Source organism: Puma concolor, chromosome D1 (genome assembly GCF_028749965.1).
Source record: "Puma concolor isolate L17-30 chromosome D1, mPumCon1.1.hap2, whole genome shotgun sequence".
Taxonomy (NCBI): Eukaryota; Metazoa; Chordata; class Mammalia; order Carnivora; family Felidae; genus Puma; species Puma concolor.
This window is the reverse complement of record NC_141676.1, coordinates 90,127,513-90,150,124: the sequence shown is the minus strand read 5'-3', so window position 1 is coordinate 90,150,124 and position 22,612 is coordinate 90,127,513. Positions and strand designations below refer to the sequence as shown.

General features: G+C 42.2%; 2 protein-coding genes across 5 annotated transcripts in view; both read right to left on the bottom strand.

Moving 5' to 3' along the window:
- NFRKB (nuclear factor related to kappaB binding protein) overlaps positions 1-140 on the bottom strand; it is a 39,625-nt gene extending 39,485 nt beyond the window's left edge. For all 3 annotated transcript variants that reach the window (XM_025928363.2, XM_086678667.1, XM_025928364.2), the window contains exon 1: positions 32-140. The gene's annotated coding sequence lies outside the window, so the exon portion shown is untranslated. The remainder of the gene's footprint in view (positions 1-31) is intronic.
- Positions 141-1,105: 965 nt separating this feature from the next.
- PRDM10 (PR/SET domain 10) overlaps positions 1,106-22,612 on the bottom strand; it is a 101,960-nt gene continuing 80,453 nt past the window's right edge. For both annotated transcript variants that reach the window (XM_025928351.2, XM_086678666.1), the window contains 9 exons: positions 19,289-19,468; positions 18,253-18,363; positions 17,095-17,295; positions 16,273-16,416; positions 15,710-15,880; positions 13,869-14,009; positions 10,742-10,913; positions 6,756-6,859; positions 1,106-4,127 (listed from right to left, as the gene is read on the bottom strand). In XM_025928351.2, the coding sequence (XP_025784136.1) occupies positions 3,927-4,127; positions 6,756-6,859; positions 10,742-10,913; positions 13,869-14,009; positions 15,710-15,880; positions 16,273-16,416; positions 17,095-17,295; positions 18,253-18,363; positions 19,289-19,468 (1,425 nt within the window). In that variant the 3' untranslated portion in view covers positions 1,106-3,926. The remainder of the gene's footprint in view (positions 4,128-6,755; positions 6,860-10,741; positions 10,914-13,868; positions 14,010-15,709; positions 15,881-16,272; positions 16,417-17,094; positions 17,296-18,252; positions 18,364-19,288; positions 19,469-22,612) is intronic.

The following is a 22,612-nucleotide window of genomic DNA, read 5'->3' as shown; positions in this document are numbered from 1 at the left end:
AACCCTTTCACCGCCCCGGGCCCGCCCTCACCTGAGCCGCAGGCGCGGGTCTCCCTACCCGCAGCGCTTCTCGGCCCGCGGGCTCCTGGACGCGCTCGCTCCCGCAAGGCGTCTCGGTGCGCGCACGCTCTGGACTCGGGCGGCGGAAGGGGCGGGGTTTTGCGGGGCGGGGTCTGTAGAGTGCCGGGGCCTGTAGAGTGCCGGGGGTGGGGCCGCGCGGGGCGGGGTCTGGGGCAACGCGAGCCAGCGCTGCTCTATATTGGGCTGCAGTTTGCAAGCTGCCTGTTGGTCTCACCTGGCTTGGAAGCTGCCAGTGTCCGTCCGTAGTCTACCTGGCTGCGAACTGAGGCCCATGAATGAGTGAATGCAATTTTATTAGCTAACGTTTGCAGAGAGCCCTTGCTCCAGACACTGTGCTAAGCACTTTCTATCCCCTATCTTTGTACTACAGCTGTGTGCTCTTATGCACTATTCTCATTTTACAGCTGGGAAAATCAGTTTCTTGAGTTTCAGTGAGGCGAACGCAGACTCGGAGCCTGTGCCCCTGCGTGTCCTCATATCTTCCTCCTGTCCCTGGACCGCTGACTTTCGGAAAGAAAGTACACACGTCGAAGAAATACATTTAAATTTAAACTAGATAACGTTCTTAAGAATGTAGGTCCCTTTCGTATTCACCAGGTCTTATTTAGAACAGCTTCAGACTACTTAATCCACAGCTACTCCCACCAATGTTGTAGAAACCATACTCAGCTCTCTCTACTGGATGGAAATGTCAGGAAAGCTGGCAGGCCAAACTAATGTTCCTCCCTTGATGGAAAACAGCGGTTTCCAAACAAAGCCCAGTCTTTGCTCCCCTGCTAGCTGCCCACCTACCCTTAGTCCCTGCCACTTAGACCATGGGAAAGTTCTTGAATTAGGAACCGCCAAGTAAAAGGGCAGGGGAACACCATTCCATAGTTGTCATCCCTAAGTTCCCTTATGTTGGGTCTCTGACCAGACCCTGACCTGAGTAAACCAGAGTGAAAACACCGTAATAATATTAAAAAAAAAAAAAAAAAAAAAATTAGCCATCTCAGTAGCTTCACACATACAAACAAGGAAGATGTTTATTAAAAAAAAATATTTATTAATTTTTACACCTGCTGAGTAGCACAAGACTATTAACACTATAACTCACTGAATGTACAATAAATGTTCACATTTAAATAACAGGATAGGGTCAACATTTTCAACCTGTGGGTCAGCTTTAGCATCTCATGAAGTGCTTTTTAGCCCTAGATATCTTGAGAGTTTTTTGAAAGGATAATTCCAAATCAGAAAACAATTCAAGATCAAAACAATAGGTCTTTCCAGAATAATAGGAATTTTACATGATGAAATGTCTATTTATGTGGGCACAAATCAAACAATAAAAATGTAAAATCTATACGTAACCTACTCTGAAATTTTCACACTGCACTGATTGAAGTTTAGAGTGCCAATGCGTCTGAAGAGAGGCCACAATATAAACATTGGCTACACACATTTTTCCCCCATATATTGGTCTTCAGATGGCTTTAATCTACCATCTCTTCAAATCCAAGTCCTTTTGAAAATCTATCAACTTGGAATGAACGTGCAGAATACCTGATCTTAAAGAAGTGTTGTTTGGCTTTACTGCCACCTGCATCTCTGGTTGATACAAAATAGTTTCAGATCCTTTACTTACTCCACATAAGGACAAAAAAAAGTAAAAAAAAAATTAAAATTAAAATTAAAAAAAAAAAAAACTTAGATGGCAAAAAAACAGAGAGGTCCTTCCAAAGTATTTTCTTCTGTGTATTGTACAACTTGAAATAACTGGCATAAAATGAACATTCCGTTCAGTGACAGATTTCTATTTTAATCAATAAGTTATTCCTGAGGGAAGGGGAGGTACCTTGCTGGTTCAAATTAAAAAGGACCCAACAGGGCCAAATGTAAGGTGTAAAAATTAAACTGGACCTTTGGCAAAGTCTAATATTCCCCACCTAGTCTTTCTAGATTGGACACTAAGATATTTACAATCATTACACTGTGGGACTTTGGGACCCAGAGTCTCTGTTTTGTGACTCAGGGTCAATATTTTCTATTGAAAACATCGACATTACCTCTTTGTTACCAAAGAGAGAGTCCATCCCTAGTTCCTACACATTTATCAAGTATCTTTCTCATATTCTCTTAGTGCCCAAATTTTCAGGGATAACTGAATGGATGAGGTCTCAAAAATAAAGTGCAAAATCTACATATTAGTAAAGTTATTTCAACAGAATTGTTTCCTTTCCAAGAAGGTATCTTTACTGTGATGAAGCCTATACTTTTAATTTACAGAATGAGTTTTTACCCAGAAATGTAAATAAAATAGATTAGCTAACTTCATTTGAAATTGAAGTTAGGTCTTTCTATTCTGGAGTGGTAAGTTCTATCACACAATAAGTACTCTAAAAATGCGTTAGTATGTCACAAAAAGTTGTTAAAATACATTCTGATTTCTGCGATGTTTTATGTGTACAATTGGAATGTACAGTAAAAAGAAGGGAAATACTTTCTCCCCATTGAATTCATAGTTAACAAGACTGCAAACAGGAAGACATGTAAAAAAAAAAAAAAAAAAAGAAAACAAAACTGTCACTGAGCAGATTTTTTCCCTCTCCCAAATGACAGTGTAAGATACATAAAGATTAGATTTCTTCCATATCCCTTATAATTGCCTTGACATATAAATGGTCCCAATATTTCTATTTTTCCCCTAAGTGTGAAGGTGGTCATCTTATCAAAAGGTCCAGATGAGTTATAATATGCAGAAGTTAAAAGTGTTAAGAAATAAGGAGGGCCACTTTTCCATCCAACCTTAAAGAATGTTCATTTTAAGACAGCATGAGAAGTATTAAAATACACTGAATGATGTGAGTTGAATGTACACCTGGTAAGATCAAGGAATTCATCCTTCACCAGTGAATGGTAAATGGATCCTGCAAGGCAGGACAAGGCTTCAGTGCTTTCCACTTTATCTATACATAATTATCTTAGTAATTTTTCTTGGTACCGATATCTTGAATACCTCCTTCTTAATACACCACAACCAGAGAACGGGAGGCAAAGCTTTAATGTAGGAGTTCAAATTCTGCTGACATCAAACAAACCTTTTCTCTTACAGGGAGTCTACCATTGTAGACTAAGAAAGTAACTTCTATCAGAACAGGAGGTTCTGGCCTAAGCTGCTGAAGGCCAGCATCTGTGCAAAGCACTACCAGTAATGGCCTGCCAACAGTTTTCCCAAAGAGGCAAGTCGTTTTGTTTTGTTTTGTTTTGTTTTGTTTTGTTTTGATCAGCAATAAGAAAAATCTAGACAACAATTTTTCCTTCAGAACATCACTGTCAAACCTATTCATCATTTTTATTTTCATATTCAATAGGCTCCCTTTGTTAAATTACTGAAAATGCAAACTCAGAAGATGAAGCAGTTCTGACCTAATGAAATGCCCCTCTCCTATGGTGCCATGGCGCGGAATTAAGAAGTCCAGTGGCCATGAACTTGGCACATCCTTTCTCCACCTTTGGTACAAACGTGATACACCACTTAATATTTCCACAAAGGAAAAGTAAGGCCCACCAATGTATTAAAAAAAACAACTCAAGAGCAAGGCAAAGTCTCTCCACCTTGAAATCCACTTTCCGCTTAAAGGTCTCCATTCCATGGCAGAAGTTCCTAGGGTTTGAAGAGTCATTTTGGTAAAGATGACCTTGATAAAAGAAGCCCTGGGGTGTGTACAGTGTCAAAACTGTGGTTTCCAAATTCTTGAGTGAATGATAAATCTTAAAAAAGAGTTCCAACTGTTGGAAGCTTTCAGACTTCTGAATGAGAAAAGACATGATGTGACTGCTGGATTCTAGCTCCAGGGTGGAAGTTAAGGTTTAGTGATATGCACTTCACTGCTCCCATTCCCGTTGGTGGTGGCTGTAATGATGTACTGTGTGGGCTGCTGTTGGCTGGTGGTCTGGGGGTCCAAGTCACCGTGTGTGGCTGGCTGAACCTGGACTCCCGCAGAGAGAGCAGAAGCTTGCTTTTCCTCCAATTCTGGTTGACCTTCTGATAACACATAATGACCCTAGAACAGAAAACAAACAAACAAACAAAAGATCTTTAGAAATCTGAGGTCTAAAACTGGTGGGGAGGTTCTTGGTGGAAAGAGAAAGAAGGAATAGGAAAGGAGATGTTACAAAGTAACACCAAAATAGACACCTATGTTAGATGTTTTATGTAAGTGCTTTAGAGGGGATGGATCAGAGTAAGAGACTACAAAGGTAATTTAAAGGAGCGCTTTGATTGTTCTACCAAATGAGATAGTGAAGAGCTTCAGGTACAGAAATTTGCATCATGACAGCAATCTATGTAGCAAAGGAAAACACGTGCTATTGTACTACTCCTAAGAATTTTGAAATTCATAAGATTGCTGTCTGTAGATTAATTTTTTGTTTTTTGTGAGTTTCTTTGCTAGAGTAATACAAAATACATCACAGAAGAGATAAAGTTTCCTTAAAGAGGCAGAATGGCTCCCAAGACCAGTAGTCAGGGTCAGAGGTTCCTAGACTTCAGAATTTCATAGATGAGCAAATTAAAAGTAATAATAAATATTCCCAAATTTTATTTTACCAAGTAAAGTCATTTTTAAGACACTAACTGTCAAATGAGAGAAATTTTAACACTCAAAAGCATAGGAAGAATACAATCGCAGAATGAAGTCCCTTACATTGAATAAATTTAGCTTTATGGAAATATGCATTGTCATTATTCTTTCTCTGATCGTGAAACCTTCACAGACCTGGAGCTAGCTAGTCCCTTAAGTTAACATTTTTAAAGAAAGAATGTGTCCATTGGTAGGGTGATTGGTCTGCTATATAGGCTAGAAAAAAGAAGTCACAGAAGAAAGCCCAGACAGTAGCCTTTCCAAGCACTATCCAGAACAAAAGCCATAGCCAAATAACCATTTGTTATATCTAGGGCCATGTGCTCTGAGTGCACACTCATCAATCTCTGATAATAATCTGGTTTCCCATGTGGGTCTTTCTCTAACAGGAAGGGGGCTGTTTCTCCACTTAGGGTCAATGAACTACTAGGTGGTCCACAGGTAGGCTTTAGAAATTCTACAAACCCTGGAAAATGTACCTTAAATGTATGTGTGTCTCTGTGTGTGTGTGTGTGTGTGTGTGTGTGTGTGTGTGTGTGTGTGTATTGTGGCAGGGAAAGGGGAACATCCTTGGCTATAATCAGGTTCTCAAACGAGTTCCTGGCCAAAGAAAGGTAAAGAGTCAGTGGGTCCCATAGGCAGTAAAAATTTCACTGATTATGCCAGCGAGACTATTCCATTTTATATTAGTTATGGTCTTCACTGACAATAGTGTTACTCTGGATTTATACATCTCTCCTAAGACTAGGGAATGTGAGTTTGTGTGCTGAGAAATGGGTAAGCTCTGAGCATGCTCTGGGAAAAACAATCAGGTTTTTGAGGCCACTAGACTACCCTGCTGCTCTCTGAGACTTCTTGGGAAACAGTCTTCCCTGGAAGACTTCCCAATATCCCTAGCCACATACAAGTATAATTCTTAATTTAAATTTATATACTCTGTTTTCTAATTACTTAGAGGCAAGCCAGAACAAACCAGTGAAGACAAAAACAGAGATAGCAGATACAATCAACATTGACCTGCCTAATCTAAATATAACAAGATAATTCATGGAAATGTTTTTCACCAGGAAGGGGATTGAATGTTTAAAAGAGTTCAGGGGCACCTGGATGGCTTAGTCGGTCAAGTGTCTGACCTCGGCTCAGGTCATGATCTCATGGTTCGTGCGTTCAAGCCCTGTGTCGAGCTCTGTGCTGACAGCTCAGAGCCTGGAGTCTTCTTTGGATTCCGTGTCTCCCTCTCTCTCTGCCCGTGCACCACTCACACTCTGTCTGTCTCTCTCAAAAGTAAATAAACATTTTTTTTTAATTTTTAAAAACAACAAAATAAAATAAAGTATTTTAAAAGTGGGACCCCTGGGTAGTTCAGGCCCTGCATTCAGTCGGTTAAATGTCCAATTCTTGATTTTGGCTCAGGTCATGATCTCACAGTTTGAGGGATGAAGCCCCACATTGGGCTCTGCGCTGTCAACACAGAGCCTGCTTGGGATTCTCTCTCCCCCTCTCTCTCTGCCGCTCCCCATCTTGTGTGCATGCTCTCTCTCTCTCTCAAAATAAATAAATAAGCTTAAAAATAAATTTAAAAAATAAAAATAAAATAGTTTAAAAGAGCTCCATAATATTAATTTTATTACTTTCTCCCAACCCAGTTGAGGACCAATAGTCATGAATACTCTCCACAAAGCACATAAAAAGGCAATCAATTGTGAATCTGTATGTATATGGACCTGGAAGGTTCATTATAGTTATTAATTGCATAGGTATTTATTGAGCATTTGCTATAATCCAGCCTCCTGTGTAAGGCACTGAGAATAAAGAGATAAACACCAAGACACAGCTTTCAAGGAATTCATTGTCTGCTAGGAAAAGATAGACAGTAAATCAATAATTTAAACAAATTAAAACAAGGGTTATAATATAGCATAAGGAGTTACGGGAATACAGAGGAGGTATTTCTAACTCAGATATGGGAAGCTAAGGAATAGGAAATAGAGGCAAGGGAGACTGGTGCAGTACGATGGACAGGAAAGCCCTCATCAGCAGGTAACTTACCGGCGTAACTGCCTTCACTTGGCCAGTGGTGACAGGAGTGGCCACACTGCTGTCTGTAATCACAAACTGACCTGGGGGAAGCGTCATCATTTGAATCTCTGATGCTGAAAAACAGGAAATATCCATATTTCAGTGGTCTCAGATTTTAATACAAGCTGTAGAAACAAATACCTAACCAGTGGCCACATTCCCCATTGAGACATTTTCATGTATTTGCTTGCTGTGAGAATTTTATAATGATATGATTTCTTGATATTCTGATAAGAATGATCATAGGAGGTTAGCAAAGAATTATCAAATATCAGAAACAATCAATGCATCACCCCCAAATGAGCCTTTGAATATCCATAAAACAAAATATTCAATGATTTTTTAAAACCTTGAAATAAGTTGCAAAGGTTTACCTCTTAGCTCCATATTTTTATCTTTTATATTCAGATTTGAATCACTGGCAAATGTATCCACTATTGCCTAGTAATCACAATGTAATCTAACTAGAATTCTATTACACTGCAGTGTTATTAAAGCAAATTAAAAACAAAGTTCACCCTAGCATCCAGTTGATGGTCTTTATATAATATTTTCCTTTAAAAGGACCCAAAGCTTCTGGCTTCTGGCTAATTCCCGAGCTGGTGCAGATCAGCACCAGCTGGGCTCATCAGATCATACCAGCATGCAAGATGTTATAAAAGACTACGAAGGGGGCACCTGAGTGGCTCAGTCAGTTAAGCAACTGACTTCAGCTCAGGTCATGATCTCACAGACCATGAGTTCAGGCCCTGCATTGGGCTCTGCCCTGACAGTTTGGAGCTCAGGGCCTGGGGCCTGCTTCAGATTCTGTGTCTCCCTCTCTCTCTGCCCCTCCCCTACTCATGCACGTGTGCTCTCTCTCTCTCTCTCTCACACTCAAAAATAAATAAAAAATAAAAAATGTTTTAAAAAGACTACGGAGTCATATAGAAAAGACACAGAGGCCAATTTGAAGATGCTCCCATTGGCCAAGGATGGCATAATCTTAGCATCAATAAGGGTAACAATGGTTTGAAACATATCCAATGTGTTGAAATTCATGAGAACACAATGATTCTAAGATACACACACATACCCCTCATTAGTCACCTTGGATAATACTAGGAAATAACTTATTATTTTGAAAATTGGTAAATGAAGGAGATGAACTGGATATTTAAGTGTAAAACTGTACTTTCCTGTGCAAACTGTACCTCAGAATCATCTGTTAAGACAAAAACTTTTTCTTTACAGAAGTTTCCTAGCTGATAAGTGAGTGAAGAATGATAGAATCAGAATGACAACTTTATGATTCCTAATGAAATAGTGGAACCAAGGAAAAAGACAGACAACCAAACATTATGTGCCTCCTGATGAAAGTACACACCACCAGCCATAAATATCTTATGGCAAAAAACTGAACCTGAATTTGATTGAGCCTCCAGTCAACAGGAAATAAAAGGGACAGAAGAAAGCATCTTAAATGATAATTTAGGAATGCCAACAGCAAAATCCAGAATGTGAGAAATTCTACCAAATGACTCAGTTTCTTCAACACAGAAGTTGCAACTTAAAAGAGAGAGAACACAAACATTAAAAAAAAAAAAAACCCAAAAAACAAAAAACAAAACTCAAGGGCTGGCTGGCTCAGTCAGTGGAACAGGTGACTCTTGATCTAGGGGTTGTAGGTTTGAGCCCCACATTGGGTATAAAGAATACTTAAAAATTAAAATCTTAAAAAAGACTCAAAAGAAATAACAAATTGCAATGCTTGAGACTTATTTGGTACCCAATTTGAACAAACAAATTATTAAAAGAAAAATTACGAGACAGTAACAGAAACATGAACACTGGGTATTTGATGGTTATTAGAGAATTGCTGTCATTTATTTCTAGCTTTGAGAACAGTACTGGAGTTGTGTTTTAGAAAATATTTATGGGGGCGCCTGGGTGGCTCAGTCGGTTGAGCGTCCTACTTCAGCCAGGTCACTATCTCGTGGTTCACGAGTTTGAGCCCCGCGTCGGGCTCTGGGCTGACAGCTCAGAGCCTGGAGCCTGCTTCGGATTCTGTGTCTCCATCTATCTCTGCCCCTCCCCTGCTCATGCTCTCTCTCTCTCTCTCTCTCTCTCTGTCAAAAATAAATAAAACATTAAAAAAATTTTTTTTTAAAAAAGAAAATATTTATGGATGAAATAATATGGATTATTATATAGTTGGAGGTCTAGGAAAGAATGATGGGGGGTACAGAGGAGACAAGATTGACTCTGAGTTGATAACTGAAGTTGGATAATGGCTACAAAAGCATTCATTATGCTATTTTATTTTTGCATATTTTAAATGTTTTCCCTAAAAAAAAAAAAAAAAAAAAACTTCAATTCCAAGGGCATCTGGCTGGCTTAGTCAATAGAATGTGTGACTCTTAATCTCAGGGTCATGAGTTCAAGCCCCACAATGGGTATGGAACCTACTTAAAATTTTTTTTTTTAATTAAAAAAATTTTGTTTTTAATTAAAAAAAAAAAACCCCTTAAATTCCACAATCTTTTCTTCAGGTTGGAATACTAGCTCATACTATTATTACCATGGCAATCTTCATGATTCCACATTTCTTTAACAGGAATTGAACTTAGTGTAAATATCAGTGTACTCACCAGCATTCTGGTATTTCATGAGTAGGAATCTTTCCCTGACTAGAAACAAGACTAAACCCTCATTGGACCACCAATATTTAAGAGAGTAGATTGTAAATACAACTAAAAGGTAGAGTTTGAGCCTGATTCCATACCAAATGTATATAACATGGCCAAAGATCAATGACAATGGAGACGGACTCAAAGAAGGAAATCAATAGTAGAAGAATGATCAGCACCGGTCTCCCTTTCTTCTCCACTTCTGCTGCTCATAGTCCCTGCTCCTGAGGTCGAACTGTTCCTCTATTCCAGATCTTTGACCATAAAGATCTCACACTTTCCAGCTTATATCCAAGACTACCGTCCCCACCAAATCTGTTACCTTGAGCAGTCAGTCTTTTACTGCTTCTGTAACACTAATTGCAGAGCTGTGAAAGCAACTACTCATATCTCTTTCTCTCTACTAGATAATGATTTCTTTGAGCCAAAGACCATCTTATAAGGAGAGGGCACCCACAGTGGGGTGGTTTGGAGTATAAACTCTGAAGCCAGACTGCCTGGGTTCCAATCCTCTAAATACTTCAGAAACTAGGTACTATGTTCCTTGGGCAAATCACTCTGTGTCTGAATTTCCCTATTTGTAAAGCACAAATAACAACTGTACTTATAGGGGTTCCTAAGTGGCTCAGTTGTAAGTGCCCAACTCTCGATTTCAGCTCAGGTCATGATCTCACGGATCATATGTTGGAGCCCTTCATCAGGCTCTGTGCTGACAGTGCAGAGCCTGCTTGGGATTCTTTCTCTCCCTCTCTCTCTCTCTCTGCCCCTCCCCTGCTAGCTCTCTCTCTCTCAAAATAAATAAATAAATTGTGGAAAAATAATTATACTTACAGGTTGTTGTGAATCCTGAATGCAATATACATATGGTTTAGAATCATTCCAGGCACACAGTGAGAACTTAATAGAAATTGACTGACATTATTATTGTGTGGTGTTACTGATACGAATGTCAATATAAAATTTTTGTATACCCAGGATCTAGCACATCCTTTGATATGAAGGCAATCAACATATCCTACAACCACCTATTCTGCTCTTTAGTCTACCTGCCTCCACTTACTTCCTCTGGCAGTGTTCCTCATGTCTCTGAAATGGGTGGCTCTCTGAGATCAGAATGCTGCTTTGAACTTGGTCATGAAACTCATTCAAGTACATGCACTACAGACTGCAGAAAATGGCTAGTGATAATTTAATCCAGAACATCTATTTCTAAAGCTAATGAAACTATGACTCATGGCTGTAGATTTCCCCACCCATGAGCTACTCAGCATTATCCCCATTTCTTACAGTAGCCACGGAAAGAATTCCAAGCGTTGGGTAGGTAGGTGTGTTGTACAGAGGAGCCCTGCTGCTGCTGCTGGAGAGCCTGGCCGGGTGTGGAGGAACTGCCTTGTATATGGGAAGGACTGAGCCCTTGCTGGGACTGCTGGGAGGCAGGGCTCAAGGGCTGCCCAGATACCTAGAGAGAAAGACAAAGCAGGAGTAGAAAACAATGAATTTCCAGTAAAGACTCACAAATAACGGAAGAAAATAAATCTGGCTAACATGAATTATAACACTGAAAGTATCACTGCTAAAATAATAGTATTTTCAATAAGATCAGGATTAATGAAAAGCAATCATAACGATGCAGTCCTAATTAGCTTGCAAGGAATTATCTACAAGAATATCCCCAAAATTAATTTCACCAAGCTTACCAGAACGATAAGTGAATGAAAGTGTAATTATCTCCATTACATAAGATGTAAAAAATTGAGAAGCTAAAGGACTTGCCTGTATCACAAAGCGAATCTGTAGTAGAACCCAGAAATTATCATTTCCAGTGAGAACACTGGGAAATCCCACCCAGTTAGTGGAGATGAACACAGGTACACAGGCAGACATCCAGTGGAGAGGCTTACTCCTGTCCACAGGATAAAGTCCAAGCTCCATCGTTTGTGTTTAAGCCAGCTCCAAACTGCCTTTCTGTTTTCTCAAGCATCATTTCCTGTTACTAACCTAAACAGTTTTCCTTAAATGCACCAGTTGCCCACTCTGTGTCTTTACTCACAATGAGAGCACATTCAGATCTCAATGCCTTCCCCAACTACCATGTCAAAATCCTACCCCTCCTTCAAGACCTAATTCAAACACCACTTGCACATAAATACACTTGATTCCCTGCTAAACATAATCTTTCCCTCTTCTGAACCTTTATAACGTATCCATATAACCACATCGTCCTTAGACCCTGGCAAGACCCATCCTTAGACCACAGACCTGGAATATGTATCCCCTTAGAGGTGACATGTTGGGAACCAGAGTCCCCCATTCCCTGTGGAAACAGCCCTGTACCCACTTCCAGGGCTGCACAAGTGTCTTCCCTGGGTCTGTCATCCTGCAAGGGTCCTATCTTTTGGATACAGGCTCTGTTAATGGTATTTGGGCACGTGGAACCAAGGGGGTGGCCACTGGATCCCCATTTGCAAGAATGTGGAAGAAGCTGAGACGTGTGGGTCAGAGTATCTATGTGGGTACACAGAAGGCCCTGTGAGGTGCAGGCTGGAGGCTGCATGAGAAGAAAGGGAGAGCTGTCTTGGGGAAGGCTGTCCCTGTGCCACCATATTCTTGAAAAGGAACTCACAGGAGTCCCTCCAGCCTCTTTGAGAAACTTCGTGGTGTGATGCTAGGGGTTGGGGGGAGGGAGGCTGGGCCCTTTGTGGACAGAGGCAGCCTATCTGGGACTGGGAGAAGTAAGTAACAGAAACCTCGCGGTGGCTGGACCTCACACTAGAGGGAGGGGAAAGGCCGTCAGATGGCAAGAGGCACAGCCTCCCACCGCCAACGGCCCTCAGTAAACAGGAAGGCAGAGAAAGTAGGTGTTTATCCTATGGATTTCTGCAGCAATTCAAAGGGCACTGAGCCAGCAAAGGAGGGAAGAAATCCTTTCTCTCACTTCTTCCCACCCCAGCCAGGCAACTGCCAGTGCCACCCACGCATTTGGCAGAAATGCAAGCAATTTAGAATTGGCTCTATCCATGTGATTTAGGATCAATTATTACTTTACACATACTTTTCAATTTTGTTATTATGAAAGTATATGTATATATCAAGTTGGAAAACAGAACATTTTTTAAGTTGTTATTTAAATTCCAGTTAGTTAACATAGCATGTAATCTTACTTTCAGATGGACAATACAGTGATTCAACACATCCATACAACACCTGGTACTCATCACAAGTGCCCTCCTTAGTCCCCATCCCTTATTTCACCCATCTCCTCACCCACCTTCCCTCTGTCACCATCACATTGTTCTCTATAATTAAGAGTCTGTTTCTTGGTTTGCCTCTGTCTCTTTTTTTTCCCCTTTGCTTGTTTTGTTTCTTCAGTTCTACATATGAGTGAAATCATAAGCTATCTGTCTTTCTCCGACTGACTTATTTCACTCAGCATAATACTCTGTAGCTCCATCCATGTCGTTGCAAAGAATGTATTTTATTTAACAGTCTGTCAGCATGATTTAAAACTTTTAATTACCTAGGCACATGGCATACGGAACCAGTGGATATCAGAGGTGGGACTACGTGTATCCTTTCTGGTTCAGATACCTTCACTTCATATCCTGTTTCTTTCTTTTTTTCTCTTAAGTTTATCTTTGCTTATTTTGAGAGAGAAACAGACAGGAAGCAGGGAAGGAGCAGAGGCACAAGGAGACAGAATTCCAAGTAGGCTCTGTACTGTCAGCACAGAGCCCAATGTGGGGCCTGAACTCATGAACCGTGAGATCATGACCTGAGCCAAAATCAAGAGTCAGATGCTTAACCTACTGAGCCACTCAGGTGCCCCACCTCCAGTTTTATTTTATTTTTTAATTTTATTAATTTTATTTATTTTTTTAATGTTTATTTTTGAGAGAGAGAGAGAGAGACAGAGACAGAGCATGAGCAGTGGAGGAGCAGAGAGAGAGGGACACATAGAATCTGAAGCAGGCTCCAGGCTCTGAGCTGTCAGCACAGAGGCCAACGTGGGGCTCAAACTCACAAACCACAAGATCATGACGTGAGCCGAAGTCAGACCCTTAACCAACTGAGCCACCCAGGTGCCCCCCCCACCTCCAGTTTTAATATTGGCATTGTGGACACACTTGCTTTCAGTGATTAGCTTCCCCTGACCAAAAGGAGCCCTGTGATTTTACATCCTAGAGACTTTGCTTCCTATTCTAAAGGACTGTCTGATAGTATCCAATTGCTAAGGTGTTTCTTGAATTTTGGTGAGGAAGGTGACTTTGTGGAGTCTTATTGTGTCTGAATGACAGAGTCTGTTATTGAAAAAGCAGAGCTACATCCATTCAAAAAATATTTATTAACACCTTACCCTTCGCATGAAACTTTCCTAGGCTGTGTTACCCCCCGGGTGAACAGCCGGAGAGCGTACCTGGGATGACGATGAAGCAGGGGCAGTGGGCTCTGTGACTTGGATGTGCTGCACCTGGATGGCATGCTGGGCATAGGTCTGAGGATCGTGGAGCTGGCCGACGTCCACGGTGGACTGCTGAGACTGGTGAGGGGACGTGGCCTGGAGGGAGAACCAGATGCATATTGATGGAGAGTAAGGGAGATCCTTCCAGAGAAGATACTCAGCTAGGACAATATCCCAGCAGAAGAGCAGATGGAACTCGACAGCCTAAGCCTCACTCCCAGAGAGCCCATACCTGAGCCAAGCTGGTAAATGTTAGAAAAGAAGACAGTTGGGTTTTTTTTTAACGTTTATTTATTTATTTTTGAGACACAGAGGTGAGTGGGGGAGGGGCAGAGAGAGAGAGAGAGAGAGAGAGAGAGAAGGAGTAAGAGAGAATCTCAAGCAGGCTCCACACTGTCAGCACAGAGCCTGATGTGGGGCTCAAACTCACAAACCGTGAGATCATGACTTGAGCCAAAATCAAGAGTCAGACCCTCAACTGACTGAGCTACCTAAGTGGTCCAGAAAAGAAAACAGTTTTAAAAATTATGCTTATGTGGGGTGCCTGGGTAGCTCAGTCGGTTGAGAGTCCAACTCTTGATTTCAGCTCAGGTCATGATCCCAGGGTCATGGATCAGGCCCCACATTGGACTCTGTGCTGAGTGTGGAGCCTGCCTGTGACTCTCCGTCCCTCCTCTGCTCACGTACATGCACTCTCTAAATAAATAAATTAATAAATATTATGCTTATAAAACATAAGCCACTAACACTAACTCTAGAAAAGAAGGAGATAGAAGGAATACAGCTCCTTATAAAAAGCTGGAATGAGAAGCTCTCAGGAATCAAGTCTTTTTCCATTAAGCTTCAATTAAATTTAATGACCTACCCTTGATCAGTTAAAAGAGATCAAACAAGAGAGTTTGCTTTTAGCTTTTGTCACTATTGACCCACTATGATAGTGTTTCCTAACCTTTTATGTATCCCAGACATCTCTGAAAACCTGGCAAAAGTACAGTCCCCTTTTCTAGAATAATGTACATATACATCATACTCTACAGGCAACTTCAGGGATTCAAAGGTTCCTCCAAAGGCTGAGGTTAAGAACCTTCCCAAAGGGAAAAAAAGGTAAAGAACAGTCAATGACAGTAGCAACTCCCCATTTCCCTCTCTGGTATTAATTCTAAACTTTCAGAGACCAAATGATTTCAAAGCAACAAGTTTGTTCATTTGTGCCTTGAGTACACTTCCTCAGCATAATTAAGTAAAACAATAGTTTAGGGAGGATTCCTTCTTCTAGCTCCCTAATTAGTGAGAATGAGCTACTAATCGTCTGATAGAAGGAACACAGTTATACCTCTGTAGTAATAAGATATTGACTGACACTCAAAACTCACAATTACTCTTCACAACCTCCCACTCATGTTAGTTGTTCGATGCCCACATAGGGACTTATCAAGCTGGTTCCTCACCACATAGTCAACTTTGGTGCTCAAGGGTCCGGAAGAGGCTCCGAAAGAGTTCATATGGTACTGTCCTGCAATGGCACGGGATTACAGCGTACACTCGAGCCTAAAATCTCTACACTGCTATTGAGAGGAATCTCTTACACTGCTGAGTCCAGAGCCCTCTATAGCTGGCGGGGGGGCACGGGGAGGGGTTTACAAATGCCTTAGACTCAGAACTTAGGTGCACAAGCACATTCCGTCGGGTCCAGCCCCAGCTCTGAGAGTTGGGTGCTTGTGATGGCCCGCCTGCCATATTGGCTAGTGGCAACATGGCAGGCACGAAGGTAAAGAGAAGTAGGTGTGATACGGTACCGGAGCCACTTGCACCACCTGCAGCTGTATATGCTGCGGTTGCTGAAGACCAGATGTAGACTGTGACACAGGAATATACTGAATTCTCTGGTAGTCCCCTTGCGGCGTCCGGTAATCTGTTGTTAACGTCTGGGACAGCTCTGTCATGGCTTGGGTCAGGAGGTCTGTTGTCTAGAAAAGTCACCAAAAAACACATTAGCTGGTAACACTCCTGCTTGTACAAACTAGCCCTGAGCTCAGATAGGAAAAAATCCAAAGGTGAGAAGATGCTGGAAGATTACCTATATATCTGTATCTATCTCTCTGTGTCAGGCCCAATGGAGTTACCCTCTCGCCACAGAGGAGCAGCACTGAATATTTCTTGCTACCCCTTGTACAGAGAGCTTTGGAAAGCATCGACTAGGAGACCAACCAACCATAAGCATAATGCCCTGTGCAGAAAATTGAAGGAAAATGGGCTACATTTGCAGCCAATTAAATAGCAAGATAGACACAAGCTGTGGAAATGGAAGCTGTGATAGGCACTGAAGGAGGTGAGGTGCCCTCCTCAGTCACACACTTACCACCACGGTCTCTCCAGTGGCACTGTCTGTGGTTAACACAGCTGGGGTAGCACTGATCACGGCTGTTGTCAGTGGTGTATGTAAGGTGTTAGGGAGCTGGGCATACTCTGGATGCTTCTTTCGAATGTGTTGTACCATCTTGGTCTGAAAAATTACGGCAAAACCAAGAATAATTACTAGAATTTGTTGTTTTCCACCCTTCTCAAATGTAAACCCTCCAAAGATTCCTAACGTCTTTAATGCCTTAAAAAAACAACAACGACAACAAAAATACAGTGATGCTGACGCCACGCCTGTTCCTCCCAAAGCAGCACAACAGTATGAAAGAGAAAAAGAAAGAGGCTGAAAAGAAATTGAAGATTCATGTGACCCCCCACAATGTCAAGCAAGGTCAGAATACCTCATAGCATCCCCTAATCCACCAATACGTACAGCAATCAATCACAACCTCCCCCCAACCAAGAATGACCCCTTTTCAAGATCTATCACATAAGTTCCTATGTAGTGTTTCTGTAAGCCTGAGCTCATAAACTATGATCATAGAATATTCAAATATCAGACCCTCCGCAGACCAAGGGAAGAGGAAACCAATCGAGTGCTCGGCCTATATATGAGATGCATTAACTGGGGAAATTCCACTATTCTGTTCTCATTTTGGACTTGCGGTCCCTATTCTCAGGAAGCAGCTCCTTAGCCATCTGACCTAGGAAAACAACTCCGTTAGTGCCCCATCAATTCAGAGCAAGTGAATCGCCACCTTCTCTTAAGAGATTCCTTGAATAATGACCTTGATTCAGATGCAGTCAAAGCCTTTCCCCATACCTTGCTGCTGTACTGTTTGGAGCAGTGAGGGCAGCAGACGGGAGGGGTGGCGATCGTGCCAGTGAGTTGGGTGTGGGTGCTCAGCATGGGGTCTGGTTCTCCAGGGCCAGCTGGACGGAGTTTGCGAATGCTTGGTGGGAGCTCAGCCCCTGGATGGTTCTTCAGAATATGGGCTTTTCGCTTGCTGGCACTTTTATAAACCTGCAAATTCAAATGCTCCACCATGAAAGCGGTATGCGGTTCCACTTTCTTACTTAAAGCAAACTAACGGTTCCACTGTTAGGTATGAGAAATGAGAAAAAGCATTCATGTAGCCCAAAATAAAATATATTAGCAGATATATTAAAGGATAATAAGGATATAACCTAAATAAATAAAATAAGAACATAATATAGATATGCTAAGTATCTTCTTGGAATTTATATATCTAAGATAGTAATAATAAAAATACGCTTTACCCTAAAGTTTAAGAGGTGGTTACATAATCACAGAAAAAGGATTGTTTCAAAGGCCCATTCATCCCATTTTGCCTTTCTGCAAAAGCTCCCATATGTTTACTAGTACTAGATGCCAAAGAATCCTCCAAAATGGCAAGTCTAATAGCGACTAGTACCTGAAATGATGAATCTACACTTTAGAAAGCTTCCCAGTTTTAAGCTGACACAACTACATTGTTATATAAGGGAACAATATTGCAATGGAACAATGCGTGTATATTCTGTCTTTCTGTAACTGCACAAAAGTAAGAATGAAATAGTACAAAGAGTCTTCCATTGCAAAACTTCTCTACATCCTACTCAATCTTCTAGAAATCCAAAACCTGTATATTTTACAAGGAGGATGATGAACACCTTCACTTTGGAGCTTAGGAATTTGAAATGAATTCATATACTAAGCTCCTGGTAAGCCTCTACCTTTACAACAAAAATCACAGAATGAAGGAAAAGTGTTAAACACAAAGTCAACTAATGCTTCAGAAAAAAAAAAAAAATTGGCTTAAAATGAGGCTGCGCTTCTAGCCCTTTCTCATCTGAATGGAAAACTACCGAGAGACAGGGAACCATCTGTTAAGAGTAACTGCAAGATCCGAGTATGTATTTATACATGCAGACACATGGGCTCTGCGCAGGGCTCCCAGAGAGACACGTTGCCTTTTACCTTATCACAATACTGACAAAAGTAATCGCGGTTGGGTTTTATGATGGGCAGAGTTAACTCTGGCACCTCTTCTATCTTCATGTCTGGGTGCCTCTTTGATAAGTGATTTACCTAAAGAGGGGAAGAAGCAAATGAGAAAAAGAGAGCCCATTACAGACAGACACTAACCAAACGCCCCTGGTCTAGACTGCTGGAAGTTGGCATTCTCTGAAGCAGTGCCCCAAAACAATAGGGCATGTGGCCAGAACCAGCACTGCCAGGCCCATCTGACACCAAGCCTTAACAGTCAACCATTGACGGGAGCTAACAGTAATTCAGCAAATTACTGAAGGGGAATTGGGTCACTGCAGATTCCATTAACACTCTGACTGGAAGACCCGCTGATGGAAAATTGAAAATTACACTGGCACGAATTTCGTTGTTGAATTCTCCTGATGCAAACCTGTCTTTCATTGTTTAGTGCCCTAGCCTTACTGAGGACACTGAATGAGATGCAAACTCAGGTTCTAAGTTGTAAATAATGCCCTATGCCTTTAGCTGCCAGCAGAAATATATTCTGCCAAAACCGTAATGAGGTCCAAATGAATTGAGGGCAGTGAACTGGCTACCCTAATGTGTCTGCTAACCTGGGTTCACATACCCAGCTTTGAGGGGCAGTTTCCTTTTAGTATCGTGTCACATCTGGAAAAGGGAGCAGTTGGAGACAAGGAAAGACCTCACCAGAAAATATGTTCAGGAACACAAAAGAGAAGAGGGAAATAAAGTATAAGAGCAGAGATTGAGAAGGGTGAAGGCAAAGAAAACTAGTAATGAAAAGCGACAGAAAAAGACCTCTCCCAAGAGGTCACCAGAAATGAGCTGCGGCAAAGGAGGGCAGGGGGGGCCTGGAAAGGAGAGAACCCCGTTGGGCATTACGCACTTCCAGCTTCTCCCCTAACCACGGACAGAACCTACTGACCAATCTTGTACAGGATACTGCACAGAAGCCAGCCCCATAAACAGAAATAGGTGGGTCTGGAAGCCGTTTGGCACTGACCAGCATGCCCCGTCTCCGGAAGCCCATCATACACAGGCGGCACTTGAACGTGAAGCTGTCGTAGTCCGTGGACGTGATACGAGGCTTGAACGTCTTGGAGCGGCTGATGCGGTCGGCTTTCTTGGCCTCTCTCTCAGGATTATGCATCCTCTGCATATGTTCCCGTAGTTTGTCTTTTCGCTATTTAGAGGGAAGTTTTGAAAAGGCAGGGGAGTGGGGAGCAGGGGTAGAAAAGCTTTCAATGAAAGGATTAAAAAAAGCAATACAAGTTCCTAGTAAGCACAACCTGCCATGATGCACCTGAGTTGCTAGGGTGCTGGAGGGTACAAGGACATGAAAAATGACCGGGGATTACTCTGTCCACTAGCAAGTAAGTGTGTCCCACTGAGCCTTGGTCTCTGAGAAGAAGGACTTCACGTGTATATGGAAGAGATCAAAGGATAATGGAGTAGGTTTGGTATTATGAACCACAAGGTAAATTGATAATGGATGATAAGTAATACTAGATCTACAAAGCCACATGAATGCTCAATTCCCACACATTTTAGCAAATGTTATGATATTCTTCTAAATCCCACATAAATTTAAGAATTTCTCATTTTGTGGATTTAGAGGTTCAAGTAAACAATTCCATGACCCACTGTGGATGGAGCATAACGGTCTAGGTCACAGATCTTAGTTTGATGACCTCATCTAGTGATACATGTTGATATGAGTCCGTAGAGAGAAAATCAGGCAGAGCCCATCCCGAGTAAAAACGAATTCAAACAAATGCCACCTCCCTTATCCAGCGTGGCTCTCTTCTCTCACACATATGATTAAACTGTTACTGGTCTTACAAAGTTTTTTTTTTTTTTTAATGTTTATTTATTTTTGAGAGACAGACAGAGACAGAGTGCAAGCAGGGGCAGGGCAGAGAGGGAGACACAGAATCTGTGTCTCCCTCCAGGCTCCGAGCTGTCAGCACAGAGCCCGACATGGAGCTCAAACCCACGAACCACAAGATCATGACCTGAGTCAAGGCTGGACATCCAACCGACTGAGCCACCCAGGTGCCCTGGTCTTATAAAGATTTTGATCCTGCTCACCATAACAGTCTTCCCCACGTTTCCGTATAGGGACTTTTATTTAACCACTGCATTTTTCAGTGCATTTAACAAGTATTTCTTGAGTGCCCACCACGTATCAGGAACCACGCCGAATTCAGATTTCCAAAGCTCGGCACCCCTCACCTACCTCTCCCTTCTACACGACACCCAGCTGCTCTTTCCTCCTACTGTCACCCACCTAATTCCTGGAAAGCCCAGGAGAGAATTTGAGAGTCTCCTTATTTGCAGTAAAGTCTGGATTACAAACTCTGCCCTAAATAACAGTATTTATCTTTAGTCTCTTTAGATACAGTGATCAAAGTCACCGCCTCAGACTTCTGTTACGTTTCTATATTCACCAATTTCCCCCACCTATTCCCTTTAAACAAGCCAATTTATTTTTACTGAATCACTGCCTAAATCCAAAAGCCTACTACTAGTGCTTCTCTGTGCTCTGCATGCAGAGACAGACATGTTTGCTGAAGGACAAATCTCAGCAAGGCTTTTCCATCCTAACAGCCCTAACACCAATCCATTACGCCCCTACTCTCTCCTCCTGCCTAAATCTTGCTGCCGGATCACCAACTTTCCCAAACACCTAGCCTCCCAAGCTACAAATCCCAAGCCCTCGTTGTCTAACCATCAGCCTTTCATCCAGACACAAAGTCCTACCAATTCTCCCTCAGACGTTTGTTTTGAATAGGGGCCCTCTTCTCCGTGCCCACTGCCTGTGCCTTAGTTCAGCCCAGCTTTAAAATGCCTCTGGGGCGTCTTTATCCCTCTCTCCCTCCCTCCTCCTCCTGTCCCTTTCTCTAGCAGGCTAACTCTTCCCCACCCTTTCATGAATTCAAGGGTCACCTTATTTATGAAGTCTCTCCTACACCCGGAGTCAGAGTTCATCCTCATGGCATTTTATTCTTTTCTTTATTACAGTAGCAGTAATAATGTTTTTAAGTGCTATTTATTTAAGTAATCTCTATATCTGACACGGGGCTCGAATCAAGACTCTGAGATCAAGAGTCACACGCTCCTCAGACTAAGCCATCCAGGTGTCCCTCTAATCTTCTCTTTAAACTGAGAGTTCCTGAGGCGTCTGGGTGGCTCAGTCAGTTAAGTGTCCGACTTTAAGCTCAGGACATGATCTCATGGTTCATGGGTTCAAGCCCCTGCATCAAGCCCTCTGCTGTCAGCGCAGAGCCCGCTTTGGATCCTCTGTCCCCCTCTCTCTGCCCCTCCCCCACCTGCACCTTCTCAAAATCAAATAACCATTAAAAAAAATTTTATAAGAAAAGAAAAAAACCGGGGCGCCTGGGTGGCTCAGTTGGTTAAGCGACCGACTTCAGCTCAGGTCATGATCTCGCAGCTTGTGAGTTCAAGCCCCACATTGGGCTCTGTGCTGACAGCTCAGAGCCTGGAGCCTGCTTCAGATTCTGTGCCTCCCCCTCTCTCTGCCCCTCCCCTGCTCATGCTCTGTATCTCTCTCTCTCAATAATAAATAAACATTAAAAAAATTTAAAAAAAAAAAGAAAGAAAGAAAAAAAAAAACCCTGAGAGCTCCTAAAAGCCAGAAGGTCCTGCCTTGTCTTTACACGTGCTGCCCTCATGGAGCGTGTAGTAGGACAATTACAACTCAGTATAAGTGCTATGACAAGGTTATAAGTAAAGGGTCCTAGGGGAACACACAGGAGAAGCAGAAGCACTTCAGCCAGTGGAGGGGAGGGCAGCAAGAAATGCCTCTACGAAGTGCCATCAGCTGGTTGGAATGATGAGAGAGTTGGAAAGTATATTTCAAGCAGGGGTGGGGTGTAAAGGAGAGCAGATGCAAAGCCCCCAGGAGAGGCAGCATGCCACACTTAAGCAAAGCACACAGTTCAGTAGAACAGAGTACAAAGTGGAAGGGGGAAATGCAGAGGTAACTGGGAGCCAGATTCTGTTTTTAACCAGAGGGTAGGGGTGCTTGGGTGGCTCAGTCAGTTAAGTGGACAACTTTTTGATTTCGGCTCAGGTCATGATCTCACAGTTCATGGAATCGATCCCTGCAACAGGTTCTGCTTGGGATTCTCTCTCCTCCTCTCTGTCTGCCCCCCACCCTGCTGCTTGCACACGAGCACACACACACACTCTCTCTCTCTCTCTCCCTCAAAATAAATAAACATGTAAAAAAAACCACTAGAGTTTATTATTTTTTTATTGTAATTCATTGGTGGGGGAGGGGCAGAGAGAGTGGGAGACAGAG